Source organism: Lepus europaeus, chromosome X (assembly GCF_033115175.1).
Source record: "Lepus europaeus isolate LE1 chromosome X, mLepTim1.pri, whole genome shotgun sequence".
NCBI classification, from domain to species: domain Eukaryota; kingdom Metazoa; phylum Chordata; class Mammalia; order Lagomorpha; family Leporidae; genus Lepus; species Lepus europaeus.
Window position 1 is genome coordinate 100251196 of NC_084850.1, and position 18644 is coordinate 100269839.

General features: G+C 41.8%; 1 protein-coding gene across 2 annotated transcripts in view; it reads right to left on the reverse strand.

Annotated features, from left to right (window-relative positions):
• The window catches only part of CLCN5 (chloride voltage-gated channel 5), a 178668-nt gene that overhangs the window by 20088 nt on the left and 139936 nt on the right, over positions 1–18644 (reverse strand). For both annotated transcript variants that reach the window (XR_009864951.1, XM_062182968.1), the window contains exons 5-7: positions 9892–10043; positions 6938–7037; positions 3311–3498 (exon numbers count right to left, since the gene is read on the reverse strand). Coding sequence is in view for 1 of the 2 variants with exons in the window: in XM_062182968.1 (XP_062038952.1) it covers positions 3311–3498; positions 6938–7037; positions 9892–10043 (440 nt within the window). In the remaining variant the exon portion in view is untranslated. The remainder of the gene's footprint in view (positions 1–3310; positions 3499–6937; positions 7038–9891; positions 10044–18644) is intronic.

Sequence of the window (18644 nt, forward strand, 5' to 3'; positions counted from 1 at the left end):
CCCTCTAATTCACCTTTGGCTACTGACCTTGGTGTCAAATTCTCACAGGAGGTTACAATGATGAATGAAAATTCCAGGCTGTTGCTTCTTTTTAATCATGTGTATCTAAGACGTACCATATGATGTTCTGATATACATATAGTGAAAACTATTCACTACAAACTATTACTACAGTCAAATAAATTCAAATATCTAGTACCTTGTACAGTTACTTTTTTTTAAAGCAAGTAAACATGTTAGCCAGGTTTAACGAAGAGAAATACATCTGACAGATTAGGCGGGCATCTCAGGGTAGAACTAAGAGCTCACAGTTACCTTTCTTTGTGTGTGTATGATAAGGACACTTAAAATCCGCTCTTAGCAAACTTTCAGGATACGTATGATATTATGGACATGCTGTATCCCTAGATTTAAACATCCTACCTAACCACAAATTTGTATCCTACTTTTTCACCCATTTCCTCCTCTCCACGCTCCCACCCCCATGCCCCAGTAATTGTCCATCTATTTATTCTCTTTCTATGTATCCATCTTTTTTTTGGCAAGAATTTCACTACCACAGTCTTAGCAACAAGTATACAAGTAGAAAGTTTCAGGTTCTGATGATGTCAGATGTTCCAAAGAATCAAATGGCAATAGCTATTTCTAAAATGCAGGTAGAATCCATTTGAGACTATTCTCTTGTGATAACGAAGTATGTCACTCAAGAAATAGAGTTTTGACCACTACTAAGGATTCACCAACATTTAAAGAGCTTGCAAAAAGCCATGCCTTACCAAAAAAATGCAATTTTGAACTTTAGGAGGTTATACTTGCTATTAAAAATACTGAGTTAAAACTCACTCAAATTATATGAGATGCAACATTTGATGGGATTTTGAGTTTCCAAAAACATAAAACACTATGAAAATGATTCATTGACCTAGATAAGGGGAAAGAGGATGTTCAGGATATTTCTGAGTCTGAAATTTGACACAGGTTTTTCCACTATCTTGGTCCCTCAGAAAAAGAGATAATTGCTATGGCTTTGCCTTTTAAATGCAGCAAGGGAGGAAAGTTCCAGAGGGAGGAAACAAAGAGGGAAAGGGAGTAAAAGGAAAAGTAACTGGAACTGGCTAGAGTCAGAGACCAGGAGGCCAAATTCTTGGCAGGAAAAGGCTTCTTAAGACCTGGAAGACTCTTTGCCCAGGCAAGGATTTCATTCATAAAATAGAGAGCCAAAGAAATCTGTCCCTCCTGCAAATCTTAAGCTTCAGTTTGAAAGTGACTGCTGGGACTCTGACAGGCACACAGCTAAAGCCACAATAGGCAACAGGAGGCGAGGGGGTGCTTATGGCAACAGAATAGTTCTAACGTTTGTGCTGGGGGTTACACAATCTATACTTAAGATGAAACTGTAGAGCATCACACACACACACACATACACATCCCACTGTGTCTTAAACTAAGGCCTATGGATCGTGCCTATGTCAGTCTCCTGGGTTTTGCTATTGTACTATATACTAAGATGTCACTATTGAAGGAAGCTGAGTGATAGGTACCGGGGATCTCCTTGTACATTGTTTTGCAACTTCCTATGAATCTGCAATTGCTTTAAAAACAAAAATTCCCCAAAAGCAAGAGAGAAGCATGTGAGTGTGCATACACACACACACACACACTCACCCTAACTTCTAGGGCTTTCCAAACTTTTCTACCCAAGTCTTCCCAATCCAGGAAAGTAAAGAGACATCAGCATATGGGGTAGGATATATGGGAGCAGAGACAAAGCAGAGATCTCATTGTTTTCTGAAAAAGCATGGAAATTTTATAGTCCATTTTTAATAATTATTTATATTTAATTTCTCAAAATAAGGAGTCCTCCAAATATTCAGAAAAACTGATGCTCTGGGCAGGCATGGAATGTTTGTCTTATGCTTTCACCTACCCTCTGGCATGCTAACCACACCCAAGTCTTGAAAAGCACAGACCTAAATCATCTCAGATATATAACATAGTCTATCCCTTTCATTGAACCCTTTCAATAAGCCAATATGCAGTCATATATGTATATAAACACTTCTAATTCTATGATTTTCCTATCCTTTTCCCTTGACAGTGTGTGTGTGTGTGTGTGTTTACATGCTACCCCAAACTGTGGACCGAGGTGAATAATAGTACATTTTAAGAACACAAACACATATCCTAGTCTTGTCTTTCTCACTTCACCGACAGAGTGGACAGACGGTAAGCTAATATGGCACTTGTTTTAACTGGTGGAAGTTGTTAGTAAAATGGTGCCATCTTATTTGTGGCGCCATCTTAAGCCCCAGGGTGTCATCTCAGGCTCTGGCCCCTGTCGCCATCTCGCACAGTAAGCTTCATTCCTAAGCCCAGCCTGGCTTACTAAATGTCAGGTGACCAAACGGCCCAACCACAAGCATCAGCTCCACCCTCACCCTAATGGAATTTGTTATTCCCACTTCCCTACCCTCTGCAAGAGTATAACACAACCTGCTTCTCCACACACATGCTCTCTCTCTTGACTTGTCTCTCTCTCGACCCCTCTCCCTTTCTGCCCTTTCTCACCCTCTTCCTCCCTCTCCTTCCAGCCTGTTGGGTTTCCCTCCACCTGACAATAAATCTTTCCTTTAACTCTGGTGTTTGGTGTGTTTTCTGGTAGCCTTACAGAAGTCAGAATAGAATTGGGTGTTGAGAGTTGTCTTGTGGGCTTTTGTTTTCAGTGGGAGGGATCTAAAATATAGTAAAGGGATGACAGGTAAGACACTGAAAAAGTTACTTCAGCATCAAATAAAAAACACAAACATATACTTAAAAGACACAAATGAAAATAGTGATTTGATCACAAGATGGGACTAATTCCTGGGCTTCAGTTGTTTTGATGTGCAATGAATCATAATTCTTGAAGGTTCAAATATAACGTTCAAGGACAAATCATTTCTGGTGTCTATACAATAAACACATTTTGACCCACTCCATTCTTTGTTAGAAATTATAGCTTACCCATTGACATCTCCATTGAAATCATTAGGGAAGGATAAATTCAGTCACACCATGTACCAAGGAGAAAAACCAGACTTATTTAAAACAAACAAAAATTCTAAATATAAGCACCAAGCCACTCCACATGTCAGAAGATATGGAAATAGGGTTGTACTTAAACCACAGAAGAAGGCAGCTGGCACTAGTTCCCCTTTTTGTGAACAGGAAAACAGGAGAAGATTCTGCACGTGCTGTCATTATAGTATAAGAAATGAAAGAAATGTGAAGAATAAAATCCAACGTTTCTGAAATTACTGCTACATGTTACCTCATCGGTGTTGATGATAAGCTGGGACCAGCTATTCCACTCCGGGCATTTGTCTGTGTCTTCAAAGGTGACATTCTCAGAGTTCCAGCAACAATGTTCATGGTTAAACCAGAATCCCCCTGTGCATATGCCTTCTTTCAAATCTGTCATCCAATGAGCAGAGATGTCTATCAAACCAGCTAAGGAACCTGATTTGGAGGGAGGGAAGGCCAAAAGTCAAGTGCATTTCTGAAAGTCTGTTCTTTGGTAATCAGAATAAACTTTGTCATGCCAAAGTTTAGGAACCAAACAAGCATATATGAAGGTACTTCAAAAAGTACACAGAGAATTGAATTAAATGATACATTTACTTTGGTGCAGAAAATTTTGAAATCCATGCATATGAGGAAATCTTCAAAAAGTTCATGAGAAATACGCATTATGAACCAACAATGCATGGATCTCAAAAAGTTTTGGACCAAAATAAACTTTTCCTTTAATTTCATTTTCCATGAACTGTTTGAAGGGCCCTCATACTTCTCATTTCATCTCAACTTCTTTCTGACTGGTTGCTTGGTTTCCACTTATAATATCTGTATTAAATACTGACATCTGGCATTTCTATCTAGGAGGAATGAAGGGGAAAGCAAAATGGCTGGGTGGAAGCAAGAGACTACTAGGTTTGTCTTCAGGCTGAATTTGCATGATGAAGACACTGTTTTGACTTGGAACGTAAGAATACACATCCATAAACACAGTAAAACTGATCAAAGACTACTTTACTTTCTCTACATGCACAAAACTGAGAAAAGAAATTGCCTATACTGAGGAATATTCCATGGTATTTACTTCAGATGGCTTGCAGAGGACAGCTGATTACTATGGTGAGAAAGATTGAGCCCTGATAGCAGGATTTTGTTCCATGGACAAAAAAAAAAAATTGAGCCATGGCAGGAAAGCACTCTAGGCTAAGGGAATCCAATTTATAAAAGCACAAACTATGGTGTGCACAGAAGGCTAGATGAAGCTGTAGACACATAGAAGCCTCCTGAACCTAGGACATGAACATTCTGAAGTTTTCTTAGTGAGATGGAGCAAACAGTATGATATATACAACATTCACCATGGGAAATGATGAGGCAATGAATAGTGAGTTGGGGATGAAGACTTCCAGTGTAAAGATAGCTATAGTACTTTAGATTCTGGCCTTCTCATCATGACTGTCATCCAGATGAAGAAACTCTGGCATCAAGAAATTAAATGGCCCAGAATCTTGCTTTAGGGAAATAGTAAAGACACCATAAAATTCACAGCCTCTGAATTCCCAGACTGTTCCTGCATTAAGGCACACTGCTTCTATTGTTGCTTCCCAATGCTTAAAAACAAAATACCCTGTGTGTATGAGGAAAGAAAAATATTCACTGACCACCTAGTGACAAGAAATACATTAAAAAGTTGAGGATATTATGCCTGCATTCCACCAGGCGGGAGGCCATGTCATGCATATGTTTTTGTAGGAGCTAATGGTGTTGGCCCAGGTTGTTTACATACTTGAATAACCTAGTCAAATCTAACACACTTTTGACACCTATTTTTGAGTGTTCCAGCCCTCAGCCTTCTTTTCCCTGTTACTCTTATTGCACTAACTACCTGGATTCAGAAAAATCAACATGATGTTATATATAGTTTGGTTTATTCTCTGGTTGTTACACGTGTGCATGTCTTATTTTACCTAACACTGCTACCCTCAAGCCTGTCATCTCTTCTATTTCTATCTCCCCTCCTCCTTCTCCCAGCTCAATCTTTCTTCTCTGGTTATAAATTTTATTGGGTTCCCACTCCCCTAAGAAGTAAAATGCTGTCCCTTGTCCTTGTGGCCATTTCAAGCATGTGCCCCTCCTCACTTCCAAATGACTACCCCCAACTTCCACACTGCTTGTCCTCCCTTGAAACATGGCTTGCAATATTTATTTGACATGCTTTTTCAAGGTCACTGATATGCTATACTGTATAACCTTGTCTCAGACATCTTCCTCCTCCTCAGCCTCTCACAGATCAGCTAGTCAATTAGTAGCCAGCACCAAATGGGCCAGATCACGATCTGTCTTCTGGAAGACCCGGAAGGGGCAGAGTTAACAGCCAAGGCCATGGGCTGGCAAACCGTGGCCGGAAGGTCAAATCCTGCCTACCTCCTTTCCCAGGCACAGGAGGAGCATTTGTTTACCTATGGTCTGTGGCTACTTTCATGCAGAGACCATCTGGCTCACGAATCTTAAAATATTTACTATCTGGCTCCTTTACACAGAAAGTCTGCCAACCCCTGGCCTAGGCAACTTTTGAAAACTGAGCTACAAATGAGCTGTTTCTCATTTGCTCTCTACTCCATGGCTCATGAATTATTATTTTTAAGTAGCTGCACTAACAGCAGCATGTACCAAACTTTTCATGTAGGTACTTTCATTATCTTCATTCTATAGATCAGTAAACAAAAGCTTCCAGGGTTTAAGACATTTGTCAAAAGCCATGGAACTAGCAAGTGGTAGGACTGGGATCAAACTTCCAGCAGCCTGGAAATAGAACCTGTGTGTCCAACTGCCATTCTGTATCATTCACCTCATTTTCCACCTACTTCTGTTTCAACTCAAGATTCCAGATCTTTCCAGGCTCCATCTTTTAATGTCATAAGGAAACACCTCTTGGCAATCTCTGCTTGGTATCTTTGACTCTGCCTGAAGCCTGCTTAGGAACTTGCTTCACAAGCTGTATTTATACAGAAAAATACTATTCTTGGACTGCGCATATTCAAGTTAGGTCTCCTTAATCCAAAAATCCAAAATCTGAAATTTTTTGAGTGCCAACATGATGCCACAAGTGGACAATTCCACACCTGACCTCAAGCGATAGGTCTCAGTCAAAACACAGGTGCACTAAAGCATTGTATGAAATTACCTGCGGGCTATGTGTATAAAGTACATATGATATATACAAATGAATTTCATGCTTAGCTTTGGGTTCCATCTCTTAAGATATCTCCTTATGTATTTGGAAATATTTCAAAATCCAAACAATCCAAAATCCAAAGCACTTCTGGTCCTAAGCATTTCAGATGCGGGATGCTCATCCTGCATTATTTGCAGTGCAGTTTGCAGGAAGAGGTGGTACTACCCCACCCCTCAGCTAGCATGGAGGAATGAGACTATAAGCTCCTTGAGAGCATGAGTTTCTTACATGCCTTTACCATCAAATGAGAGAGCAGATGTTTAAGTAGCATCTACAAAATGTTTCAGGAAGTCTTCCACATCTTTCCTAAGCCTCATGCAGGAAGTGTTTAAAAAAAAAAAACCATTTCCCATGGAGGGGGTCTTCTTCAAGATAAGCACTCAAATGAGTATCCTTCAAATGGATACTGTATCATACAGCATACAAAATATACTGAGATGCATTTCCCCACTGGCTAAAGGTAGTGCTGCGGGTATTCAAAGTACTCCTTTACAGATGGGGACATTGAACTTCTGAAAGATTCTGCAGCAATTCATTTCATGTAGCAAACTAGGAAAACACAACATGGAACGCAGTTTATGACTTGGGAGAGGAACGTATTACCATGTTAGGAGATCTGTCTTTGAAAACTCACGTGGTTTACCATACCTGAAAAAAGCCCAATAAGGAGCATCAACAACCAACCAGAAAAGGCATCGCTGACACTGTGAATTAAGGCCCACGTTGACTCTTTGCTTTTATTGGTTATCTAGGGGAAAATGAGACAATATTGATACATTCTACATACAGCCTTCCTTTTGTCACCTCAAAACAGCCCAGTGAAGGAATACAAAGACAAATTACCTGGGAATAGAGACCAATTAAAACTTAACTTCTTATCCAATCTTTAGCGAACCCAGTTTCACCAAGAACTCAGAGGCTTACTAAACCCCACCTTTCGTATAGTCTTGTAATGCCAAGTCCGTGGGTGCCAGAACCCACGTGGGAGACTCCTGGCTCCTGGCTTTGGACCGGTCCAGCTCCAGCCGCTGCAGCCGCTGTGGGGAGTTAATCAGTGGATGGAGGATCTCTCTCTCTCCCTGTCTCTCCCTCTCTCTCTCTCTCTCTCTCTCTCTCTCTCTCTCTCTAACTCTGCCTTTCAAATAAATAAATAGATCTTTTTTAAAAAAATTTGACCTGTGGAACTTAAGTCTCCAATTTCAGTGCTGAAAATGAATAGGGTTATAATTTCCCCTGTGAATCATTTCTTTTGTGATAATGAACAGTTATTGCTCAAAAAGTCTCCTTGGAACATTTGATAAATACACTTTAATTGGTTTTGAATTATTATTAATTGGCATCATTTGTTTCAGATGCAACCTAATGGGCACTGTGCCCTTCTCCTATCACAGGTGACTTTCACAATTTAAATAGCATGTTCAATATGCAACTGATGACAAACTGAACTCGAAATTACAGATAGAAATTCTAAAGCCAAGGCACCGGCACTGTGGAGGAGTGGGCTAAGCCTCTGCCCGCAGCACCAACATCCCATATGGGCACCGGTTCTAGTCCTAGCTGCTCCTCTTCTGATCCAGCTCTCTGCTATGCCCTGGGAAAGCAGTAGAAGATGGCCCAAGTCCTTGGAGCCCTGCACCCATGTGGGAGACCCAGAGGAGGCTCCTGGCTTCTGGCTTTGGGTTGGCCCAGCTCTGGCTGTTGCACCCATTTGGAGAGTAAACCAGCGGATAGAGGATCTCTCTCTCTCTCTCTCTCTCTCTGTAATGCTATCTCAAATAATTAAATCTTAAACAATAAGAAAGTAATTCTACAGCCAAAAAAAGGAAAAAAGAAGAAAGCCAGTAAGACTCTAAATTCCATAGCCTGCCCAATGAATCAATATAACAGAAAGATTATGTGTAAATGTTCCCTAATGGCAAAAATCTTAGAAAAAAACATAGAATGTTTTATAGCCATCACCTTTTTAAGTTGTGATAAGTAAATTCTGTGGAGTTATCACAAGTTCAACAACTAAGAGGGGATTCCTCAAAGCCTGTACTTGGGACAACCTGACTGTTGAGTTCAGGTGGTCATGAGGAAACCAGTCAGCAGCTGAGAGAGGCTTAAGAATGAAAAGCACTCTCCACCTGACTGCTCCGAGATTTGCTTGGCTCTGAGAAAAGGAAGCATGAACTCAGGGCAGAATGAGGTCAGCTTAAAAATCAAATTTTAAGTCCAAGTGCTTCCATGTGAGGAGATCCAGATGGAGTTCCGGATTCCTGGCCCAGCCCAAACCACTGTGGCCATCTGAGGAGTGAACCAGCGAATGGAAGATTTCTCTGTCTCTCTCTCTTTCTCCATTCTCTCTCTCTCTCTCTCTCTCTCATTCCTTCTGTTAATCTGCCTTTCAAGAAAATAAATCTTTTTTTAAAAAAAGAGTTGGTTTTAAAATTTACATTTTAAATTTGGACTCCAGGTAGAAATAATCAAAGAAAGAAAGACTCTCTGGGGCTAGGGCTGGCACTCAGTTTTTTAATAAGCTTTCCATGTAGTCCTTACACAAACAAGAAATTGTGACTCCCTGAGTTATGTATTTAAAAAAAAAAATGTTTGAGAGACAGAGAAAGACAGAGGGGGGGAAAGAGAGACAGAGAAAGATAAAGAGATACATCTGTTGGTTCATTCCTTAAGTCCTAACAATGCCTGGGCCAAAGCCAGGAGCCTGGAACTCATTCCGGTATTCCACATGGAGACCACATGGTGGGCAGGGACCCAACTACTTCAGCCATCACTTGCTGCCTCTCAGGGTATGCATTAACCAGAAGGTGGATCAAGAGTCAGAGCCAGGAACTGAACCTAGGTACTCGAGTGTCCTAACTGGTGCTAAGCTAAATGCCTGCCCCTGGGATTCCCCATCTTAAATGCTATAATGCAACACATTAAAGGCAAATGACCTTGGCAGACTGCTCTGAGAAGTGGGGAAATTCTCTTGAAAAATTCAAAAGACCCTGTGCCATAGCCCTAAATACCATATATTACCTATCACATTAAATTCATGTCTTTAGTTTTAATTTGATTGGTCTTGTCAGAATTGAACACATGAGTTTATTTTGTTTTCGTGGTTGTATGAGAGCTATAATCACAGGGAGTCTGTCCTGTATACTTTAGTAAACACTGGGGCCCTGAGACTTTTTTTGTTTCATTCATTTAAAAGGAGTTCATTTACTTTTCTTAGTGTTAAAAAATCCGTATTCAAGATAAAAATCATAAAAGGCAGATATGATAGGGGAAGGTTTTTGATATTTATTTTTGCCATCCTAAGTTTGTTTTTTCCCCATTTGTTTTCATCTCTGCATAGGCATTTCTACTCATTTAAGGGTTGTAAGGATCCTTTTCAGCCATTTACTATAGGAGGTAAGTCATCATTAGATAATTTTTCAAAAAAAATTATGATAAAAATCATATGTGAGATGCCTCTAAAGATAAAAATAAAATTTTATGTTTCCAATAGAAACCATATTCAGCCACACCCAGGGCTGGAGAAAAGAAAGAAAGAATATGTGTCTTCAACTTCTTCCGCTGGTATTTCCTAGCACTTTCTCATGTACCATCCTTTGTCTTACCTCGCGGTGCCTGTCCCGGTCTCGAGACTTCTCTCTCACCCAGTCAATTGTATTGAAATCATCATAGGTCCCTACACCAGGGATTGGCTCCTCCAAGAAGTCCATGATTCTATTTGAAGAACCTATTCCTCCACCATTGTAGGATTTGTCCTCTGTAGTGAACAGGAAATAGACATTAGTACTCCAGACACACTGAACATTTTTAATATCTCCCTTCTGAACTTCAGTAGGTAAGTTCTTAAACTATTAGGTGACCCACTCAGGGTGTGCTGATAAAGAAATATCATCACCCAGTGTGAGCATCCATTGCATTTAGTTTTTTGCAGTCTAGGTGCAAAATGAGGAGTGGCTAAAGGCAGTTTGAATGGAAAGGGACAGATGAGAACGACAGTACAAGAGAAATAACAGAAGCTGATGTGCAATCAGAAAGGATTTATGAAACAAAAGACAGGAAGAAGCCTGGAACAGCTAGGGTATTTCAGTTTATGGAAGGTAGAAAAAATAGTCCAAGGTCTTTACAGATATATCACATCAAGAACCATTTTATATTTATAAGGCAGTAATTCAATCCTAGGAGGTGGCTTTTGCCTGAAAGGACTCCAAAGAAAGCATGTCAGCATCTTCAAGAGTTAAGCTGGCTGGAATGTACAAATTTCCCTTTAATAACTATAAGACTTTGATCCCTGATGTAAAGGGCTTGGAGAAACTCTTTCCAAGTGTGTCAGAAGAGCCTAAGACTTACAAGTAGAGATTTAAACAACAGTGCATGGCTTAGTGGTGAAATGTCTCTCCCTGATCCTTGAACTGGAAGAAACATGCCCATGTGCCCACCCATAAGGGTCCCTTATCAGGGCTTAGCTTTTTAACACTTCCACTACAGTTACTTAGGCATGTGCTTTATCTTCCTTTCTAGACTAAAAACTCTCTGGTTGGTAGCCCTGCATCTGATTCATAATTGCCTTGTCCACAGTGTCTGGCACATTTCTAAGACTCACTAAATATCAGCTGAACCAAAATTTATTTGATAAATGGCAAGGCAAGTATTTAAACTCTGCACTTGGACTCCCACAAGGTTAAGCACAGCTTACACACCTGCTCAAAGTGTTTCTGCAATATCGTCGGATGGAATGCCATGCTATTAAACACAAAATGCAAAATAGTATTGAGGCATTTATACATTTGCACACTGGAGGGAAAACGCAGAATAATATCATCATTCAATTCACCTGGCCAAAGCTCACATTTGCAGCACCAACCTTGGCAGGAACAAGGCTTCATCCATGTGGTCTGGTAATGAATCTCTCTGCAGAAAAGGCCCAAATGGGCCTGACCTGACTCAGTTTCCCCCCCCCACCCCATCTGCATCTCCATCTTTCCTGTAAACTTGAGTACTCTCATGGGGTAAATGTGAATGAACACCCCAAACGGTACAGCACCTGGTTTACCAACAGTAAGTTCTCCTGCATACCGTTTATAAACAATGGACACATTTGAAAGGAAAAGCTCAGCAGCGTCTAAATCATCTGGAGGGTAGGGGTAGGGTGGAGAGGCGGAGTGCAGTAAGTGAGCAAGTTAATCTTAAAACCCCAAACCAAAGTCCCTTCCCTATCTTCATTGATGCTTGGCTGTAAAATGGATGGCTGCTGAATCACCAGCCCAGCCTTCCCTATCATGTCAGTGTTATACTGAGAAAGATGAAAGCTGGTGTGTTGTCTGGGAGCTTGGAGGGAAAAAAAAGCCAGCTAGAAAATAAGGGTAGGAATAGAATAAAATATGTGTATGTGTGGGAGGGAGACGGCAGGGTGGGGGGAGCGGGAAACCAAGCTGTCTCAATTCTCAAGTCCAAAGCTGACATGAACACAGGACACCAAATGGCCAGAGATTTACTTTTTAGGGAAGGTTAATGCTTCAGTTGAATTTGCTCAGGTTTAAGAGTTCTCCTTTCGGGGGGGGGGGGGCAGGAAAAGATTTTGGGAAAGTGATTTGAAAAAAGCATCTGAGAGCTCGCCAATGCCACCCTATCTATCAACTGAGGCCCCCCCATTTTAAGGCTATTCAAGGCTAAATGAAGAGCTGCGACAGCTTCGGAGCAGGAAAGAAAGAATCCTATTACATCACTAGGTAACATGAGCACCACATCCTCCTCCTTTGTAGTGGGTCTCGGTTAGCAGCACATCAGTCAAGCCACTGGCAAAGGGTAGGCAGTGATTAGGATCCTCCTACAGACTGCTTGCAACTCTCCAGAACCCCTGTTCCCGGGCTAGGGGGGGAGGCATGCTTCCTTGCTCGGCCTCAGGTCTGCTTACCTTTCTTTTTTTCTGCCTCAAGGAAGAAATAACCTTGGAAGCCCGCATTTGCTCATTTAGGCGGAGGAGCTTTTTGCAGGAGGAAGCCCCGCGCTGAAGTGCTTTAGAAGGGCACTTGCTGCGTTCTCTGCCTTTCACAGCAACAAACGCCACCTAAAGAACCACCCGGGCTCCCGGCGGTCAGAGTGTGATGTCACTGTCGGCATCACGTGACCAGACCCTTGGACCAGCCTTAGAGAAAGGAAGATTTTTAACAGAGCACAGAAGCCTTAAAGATGTAGTCTCATCTAAACCAATGCCCTAGACCTGGGGCGGGGCAGGGGTGGGGGTGGCAGTCAGGTGAGCTCAGAAAACTGAAGTCCAGACAAGCTTTAGCCTTAGGACCTCAACAAGCAGGAAGTCCCGGAAGAAGAAGCAGAAAGATCTGAAAGTGTTTAGAGTTACAGATATCTTAAGTAAAAACAGGGAGGGGGCAAATACAGACAAGGCTTTAAACACACACACACACACACATATACTGGGTAGCAATAACCTGGATTAAAAAAAAAAAATCTCCAACACAATGCTGAGTGGAAGACAGCAGATGGAACAAAAGGCACATAACCTTACTACTCCATTCCTACAAGTTCAAAACCAGGCAAACCCTAACAATATTTCAGAACACAAATGTAAGTGATTACATTACAAAGAGAGGGAAGAATCAGACAAAAGACAGGAGCTGCCCAGGGGAGAGGGCGGAAAGTGTCCCTTCTGGGAGGGGTACCTGGAGAGAGCAGGGCTTCAGGAAGGCTGGTCCTCTCTGTTGATCTGGGTGGAGGTTACCTGAGGGTTCACTTTATAATGATTCTTTAAAGTGGACCCAAGTTGTATGTCTTCTTCTCTATGTGCATATCACAACGAAAGAAAATTGAAAAACTAAACCACATACGAACTTACGTACGAGGTCAGATCTTCAGAAGCCTCTAGTCACTTGGAAAACCCAGACTACAATCAAGAAAATGAGCTTTTTCCTTACTAGCAGTATTTTGCCCAGAAAGCTGCATCAACTCTGATACTCATTAATCCAACCCGGCTGAAGGGCAGCTATTGCAATCCTAACAATAAATCTACTGCTACGATCCCATTGCTTTAAAGGTGTTCCTTTCCCCAGCTGCATTCCTAGGGCTATTTTTCAGCAGGTCTTAATTAATTGTGCAATAAGAAGAATAAAACTGCTATCTACCCATTCCCTAAGTGAATCAACAGGACAGCCGCTGTTAAACATTAACCCAGTCTCAGTGCACTCCAACAAACGGACCCTAAATATAGGGCTCTTGGATGTTATTACCCTCAACTCTTAAGAATTCACACATCCCGAAATGTTTGCACAACAAAACCTAATGAAATGCGAGACCCTGCACAAAAAACCTGTATGCTTTCAGTCCATCGTACTTATAATATCTCATTCTCCTGATATGCTAATGTAACAGTAATAAGCAGAAGTGCAACTGATACTATTTAGTGGCAATGAATTACAATACTGTAAAAAGCAAAAGGCATTTGTGGCCCAAGTGTGGCTGTCTTACAGGATTAAACTTTTAGATTCAAAAGGATAAGATGTCCAACCTCATAAGCCTCCTTCAAATTAATTCTTTATTAAATAGGATTTTGCCTATAGTATCTGAAGGCCACTACAGAATTCACTGACATTATATAATAAGACTTATCTTCTTAGACTATTTCACATTTGTCTAAATACTTAACAATGAATCCTTAGAAACACATTGCTTGAATGAGGAGGCATATAAATTAATGCATTTAACCTATTTTCCATCTTGGAAACCACTTCCTATTTTTTTTTTCCTAAAAGAAAAAAATCACGTGATACTTAAAACTAGAAATATCATTAAAATACAGGAAAAGCAATTCTGCTTTGAGAATGATGTGTATTTCAACCCCTTACCAATACAGCACTAGAAATGTACCTGGGGGGCTGAACAGTAACTGATTAAGTACACTAGTTAAACACTGACAAAACCACAAGCAGAAAGAGTACAGAAAGGAATCTCAGGTACAGACCTGGATGTATTGCTCTAGAAATATCTCAGCTGCATGAGGAGGGTTCACTTATTGCCAACAGCTTCAAGAAATAAATAAGCACTCAAAGAAATGGGGCAGAGTTATCAGTCCCTTCTAAGAATGAATTTCAGTTTTACAGGTAGGTGTTGTTCTTTTCCAAGGCTAGAGCCACATCTATAATAAAATTCACCACTGTGCCTTGCACACATCAGCAGCTATTCATCCTATGGGCATTTAAACTTTACCTTCTTTCAGCAGCAAATACTAAGAGCCTATTATATGCCACTGCTTGCTTCCATATATGTACTACCCACCTCCCTTCTTATGTGGCTTCATCCATTCTAGATCTTTCAGTAAGTCATCAACTCTTTCACATTCAATTTTACCTACGTGTCTGGGAATACATTACAGGCGATGTCCTAATAATTAATCAACAGTTGTAGAAACTTTCTCTCTGGCAACGTGTGCCTCCATTTTGTTTCTATTTTGCTTTCTCACTTACCCAAATCTAGTAACTAAACACCAAATGTTGGTGGAGTAGCCCCTCCCATATAAGCCCTAGATAATATCATTGGACCACTTATGTTTTAAGTACTATCTTTTTTTTTAATTATTATTATTTTTTGACAGGCAAAGTTAGACAATGAGAGAGACAGACAGAGAGACAGACAGAGAGACAGAGAGAGAGAGAAAGGTCTTCCTTTTTCCGTTGGTTCACCCCCCAAGTGGCCACTACAGTCAGCGTGTTGCGGCCCATGCTGCACCGATCCGAAGGCAGGAGCCAGGTGCTTCTCCTGGTCTCCCATGGGGTGCAGGGCCCAAGCACTTGGGCCACAGCAGAGAGCTGGACTGGAAGAGGAGCAACTGGGACAGAACCGGCACCCCAGCCAGGACTAGAACCTGGGGTGCCGGCGCCACAGGTGGAGGATTAGCTTAGTGAGCCGCGGCACCAGCCCATTTTAAGTACTATCTTAGTTGACTCCTGGGACACTTTAAAAAAAAAAAAAACATTTATTTGAAAGGCAACGTTACACAGAGAGGGAGAGAAAGATCTTTTATCTAGTAGTTTACTCCCCAAATGGCTGTGATGGCTAGGGCTGAGCTAGACCTAATCCAGGAGCCAGGAGCTTCTTCTGGGTCTCCCACATGTACAGGGGCCCAAGCTCTTGGGCCATTCTCCACTGCTATCCACTGCTTTCCCAGGCACATTAGCAGGGAGCTGTATAGGAAGCCAAGCAGCTGGGACTCGAACCAGTACACAGATGCACAGATGGGATGATGGCATTACAGGCAGTGGCTTTACCCACTAAGCCACAATGCTAGCCCTGACTCTGGAGATAACTATGCTGTTGGTACACAACTATATACCATACTAGTTGTTACATACTGAAATACCTCTGTTGCTGTAGCTAGATAACCACTCTTTTCTGAGAAGTTTCCTCCCCCTCACTTTGCCCTATAGAACCTCTGGGAACTTTCCCATGACCCAGCAGCTGGACTACTAGGAGGCTCCAGGACACTGTCCCAGTGCTATGTCTGACATCCAATCTAATTGGTCAGTATCTGAGTTGTTTTGGGTATCACCCCTGCCATCATTTCATTTAGGGTCGACTGTTCTATCTCCTACTCACAGCAAGTTAAAATCTGAAGGTGTCTTAGAGATAGGAAGGACAAGAAAGAAGAAACTCTCTATTGTTAACTTTGCTAATACAGGGGATGGTGAGGGACATGGGTAAAGGAACTGCAAAAACTCCAATAAATCTCTGCTACTGAAATGAAGCTCGAGAGTCCTGGGAATATAGGAAGGTGGGGCATGGCAGAAAAGCACAGGGAATGCTTTAGAAACAAGCATGAATCTGGACTCCAACATCACCTTCTGACTCTTTGTTTCCGAATGGCTACAGCTCTGCCCCGTTGGGTTATAGATATTTGCTTGGGTGTCTCTCTCTTTAATGTCTCCTACTCCCAGCATCTCCTCTAATCTGGATGCTCCCGACCCAACACACTCTCACCACCAATGGAGTGAAGGTGCTGAGTGCCAGAGTTATTAAAGTTGGGATAAATAGCATGAGAATTCGGACTTGGTATCTGTAGGCTCCTACTGGCTCCCAGTGGCTGAGAGGGCTGTCCATGTACAGAAAAGAGCCCCCTGCTCCATTACTTGCTCTTCATCCCTTCCTTCTCAAATTTACACATTTATGGGATTGACAAACTGGGGAATGTACTGGGTAGGAAGACACTGTCTTAAAATGCACATTACATACCACAGCACTGGGAAACCCTTTGGACAGCACGATCCTGTCTAATAATTTGAACAGTACTTCTCTAGTCCCTCTAAGCTAAGTCACTGGTTTCTCTCTATTAATATCCAAATAAAAGTTGGCAACAAAAAATCAGCAGTTATTCTTTACTGGGGAAAAAATTTTAAAAGACAAAATACCAGTCAGGAGATTCTTCTTAAATTCATGGGAATAGTATCATGTCAGGGCAGAAAAATGAGTTTTTTTAATAAAGCATGTGAATCTCTGGGGCTGGCGCCATGGCTCACTTGGTTAATCCTCCACCTGCAGCGCCAGCATCCCATATGGACGCCGGTTCTAATCTCGGTTGCTCCTCTTCCAGTCCAGCTCTCTACTGTGGCCCCAGAGGGCAGTGGAAGATGGCCCAAGTGCTTGGGCCCTGCACCCGCATGGGAGACTAGGAGGAGGCGCCTGGCTCCTGGCTTCGGATCGGCGCAGTGCCAGCTGTAGCAGCCATTTGGGGAGTGAACCAATGGAAGGAAGACCTTTCTCTCTGTCTCTCTCTCTCACTAACTCTGTCAAATAAAAAAAAAAGCATGTGAATCTCATCTGGGGATTACCCTTAAGTAAATAGTTTCACATGTACACACCAATGTATGTTTGTTATTCACTGCAGCACTGTTTCTAAGTAACAAAAACCTGGGAATAATGAAAGTGACCAGTAACAGGGGACTAGTACAAGGAAAGTAGACTGTACTTATGAAATGAAAAAATCTCCCAGGCATATTATGTGGAAAAAAAGCAGGTCACTGAATCACAAATACAACATATTTCCAAATGTATGGCTCGATGGAGAAAAAAACTGAAAGGACCATGTTGAATCCATCCTAGAGGCTGTCTCTAGAGTAGGAGGTGAGGAGCTTTTGCATTTTGTAGATATGGAGTGCCTTCATGTGTTATACAAAAATTATTTCAAAAAGAAAAAGATAAAAGCATAGCTGGAAGAGTAGAGACAAGACCTGCAGAGAGCAGAGCTATATTCTGGGAGGCAGACCACTGACTCACTTACACAGCAGGGGGTAGTTTCAGAGGAAGCTCCCAGAGGAAAGCCCTCAGAGGATCCTGGCTTTCTCAGTTTCTAAATGCATGCCAATGAGAAGAAACTTTGTAACTGGGCCTGTCAGCCAGGAGAAGGTATGGATTCTAATCCCAACTCCACAACTCAGTGGTTAGGTCATCTTGGGCAACAGCTTGATGTCTGCGAGTTTACAGGTTCGCCACCTGTAAAATGAGGGCATACGGGGCAATATGATTTTAAGGCCCCTTCTAACTTTATATGCTATCAATGACTGTTTTGGGTTGGCCACTCCTATATTGTGTTGAATGACTTCTGAGAGGACTTTATCTTTGAGAAATTCCAAATGGCATTTTGATTGCTCAGTTATTGGAGAATACTCTTCTGGTAGAATCATACTTCAGAAAAGAAAGGTAAGATTCAGCTAGCTCATCAATGAAGTACAGGACAACCTAGTATCTCACCGGGACCCGGTATTTCTGGCCCAATGGTTTAAACAGAGCTCTACAGTACCTCTGGGCTACCTGGTAGCCACAGACCCCAGAAACCCATGGCTCATACCCCTGAAACAGCAACCCTTTGCTCTGGCACAGGTCATGAATTAGAACAAAGCAGGGTTGAAAAATAGCCCACTCAGAAGTTATAGTAGGCCAAAAGGCCTCAAAAATATTACATTTCCTTTGAGAAGAGACCAAAGTGATTTCACTAATTGAAAAATAAGTGAAGGGCTTCCAGATTCAGCTTCAGTAAGTAAAGTGCTTAGAAGTTATTACCCCCATCCTTACAACAGTAAAAGGTTGGACAAACTAGAAAATCAACGATTTTTCTTCAACTCGTCAACAGAACTGAGATCTAGAGAGACAACGCCTTCTAAAGAAACACAGCTGAGATTCATTTATCTGCAACAGAAAAGCCTAGAGCCAAAAACTGGTAGAAATACTTACATGGCAACTTGGATGAACTGCTGAAGGCTGTGTGTGGACTAGCTAAGTCTGAGAATCTCCTAGGGTCCACAGTCTTAGGGCAGCTCCCACACCAAAGCTCTACCTCCAGGAACTCCACTGAATTCTCCCA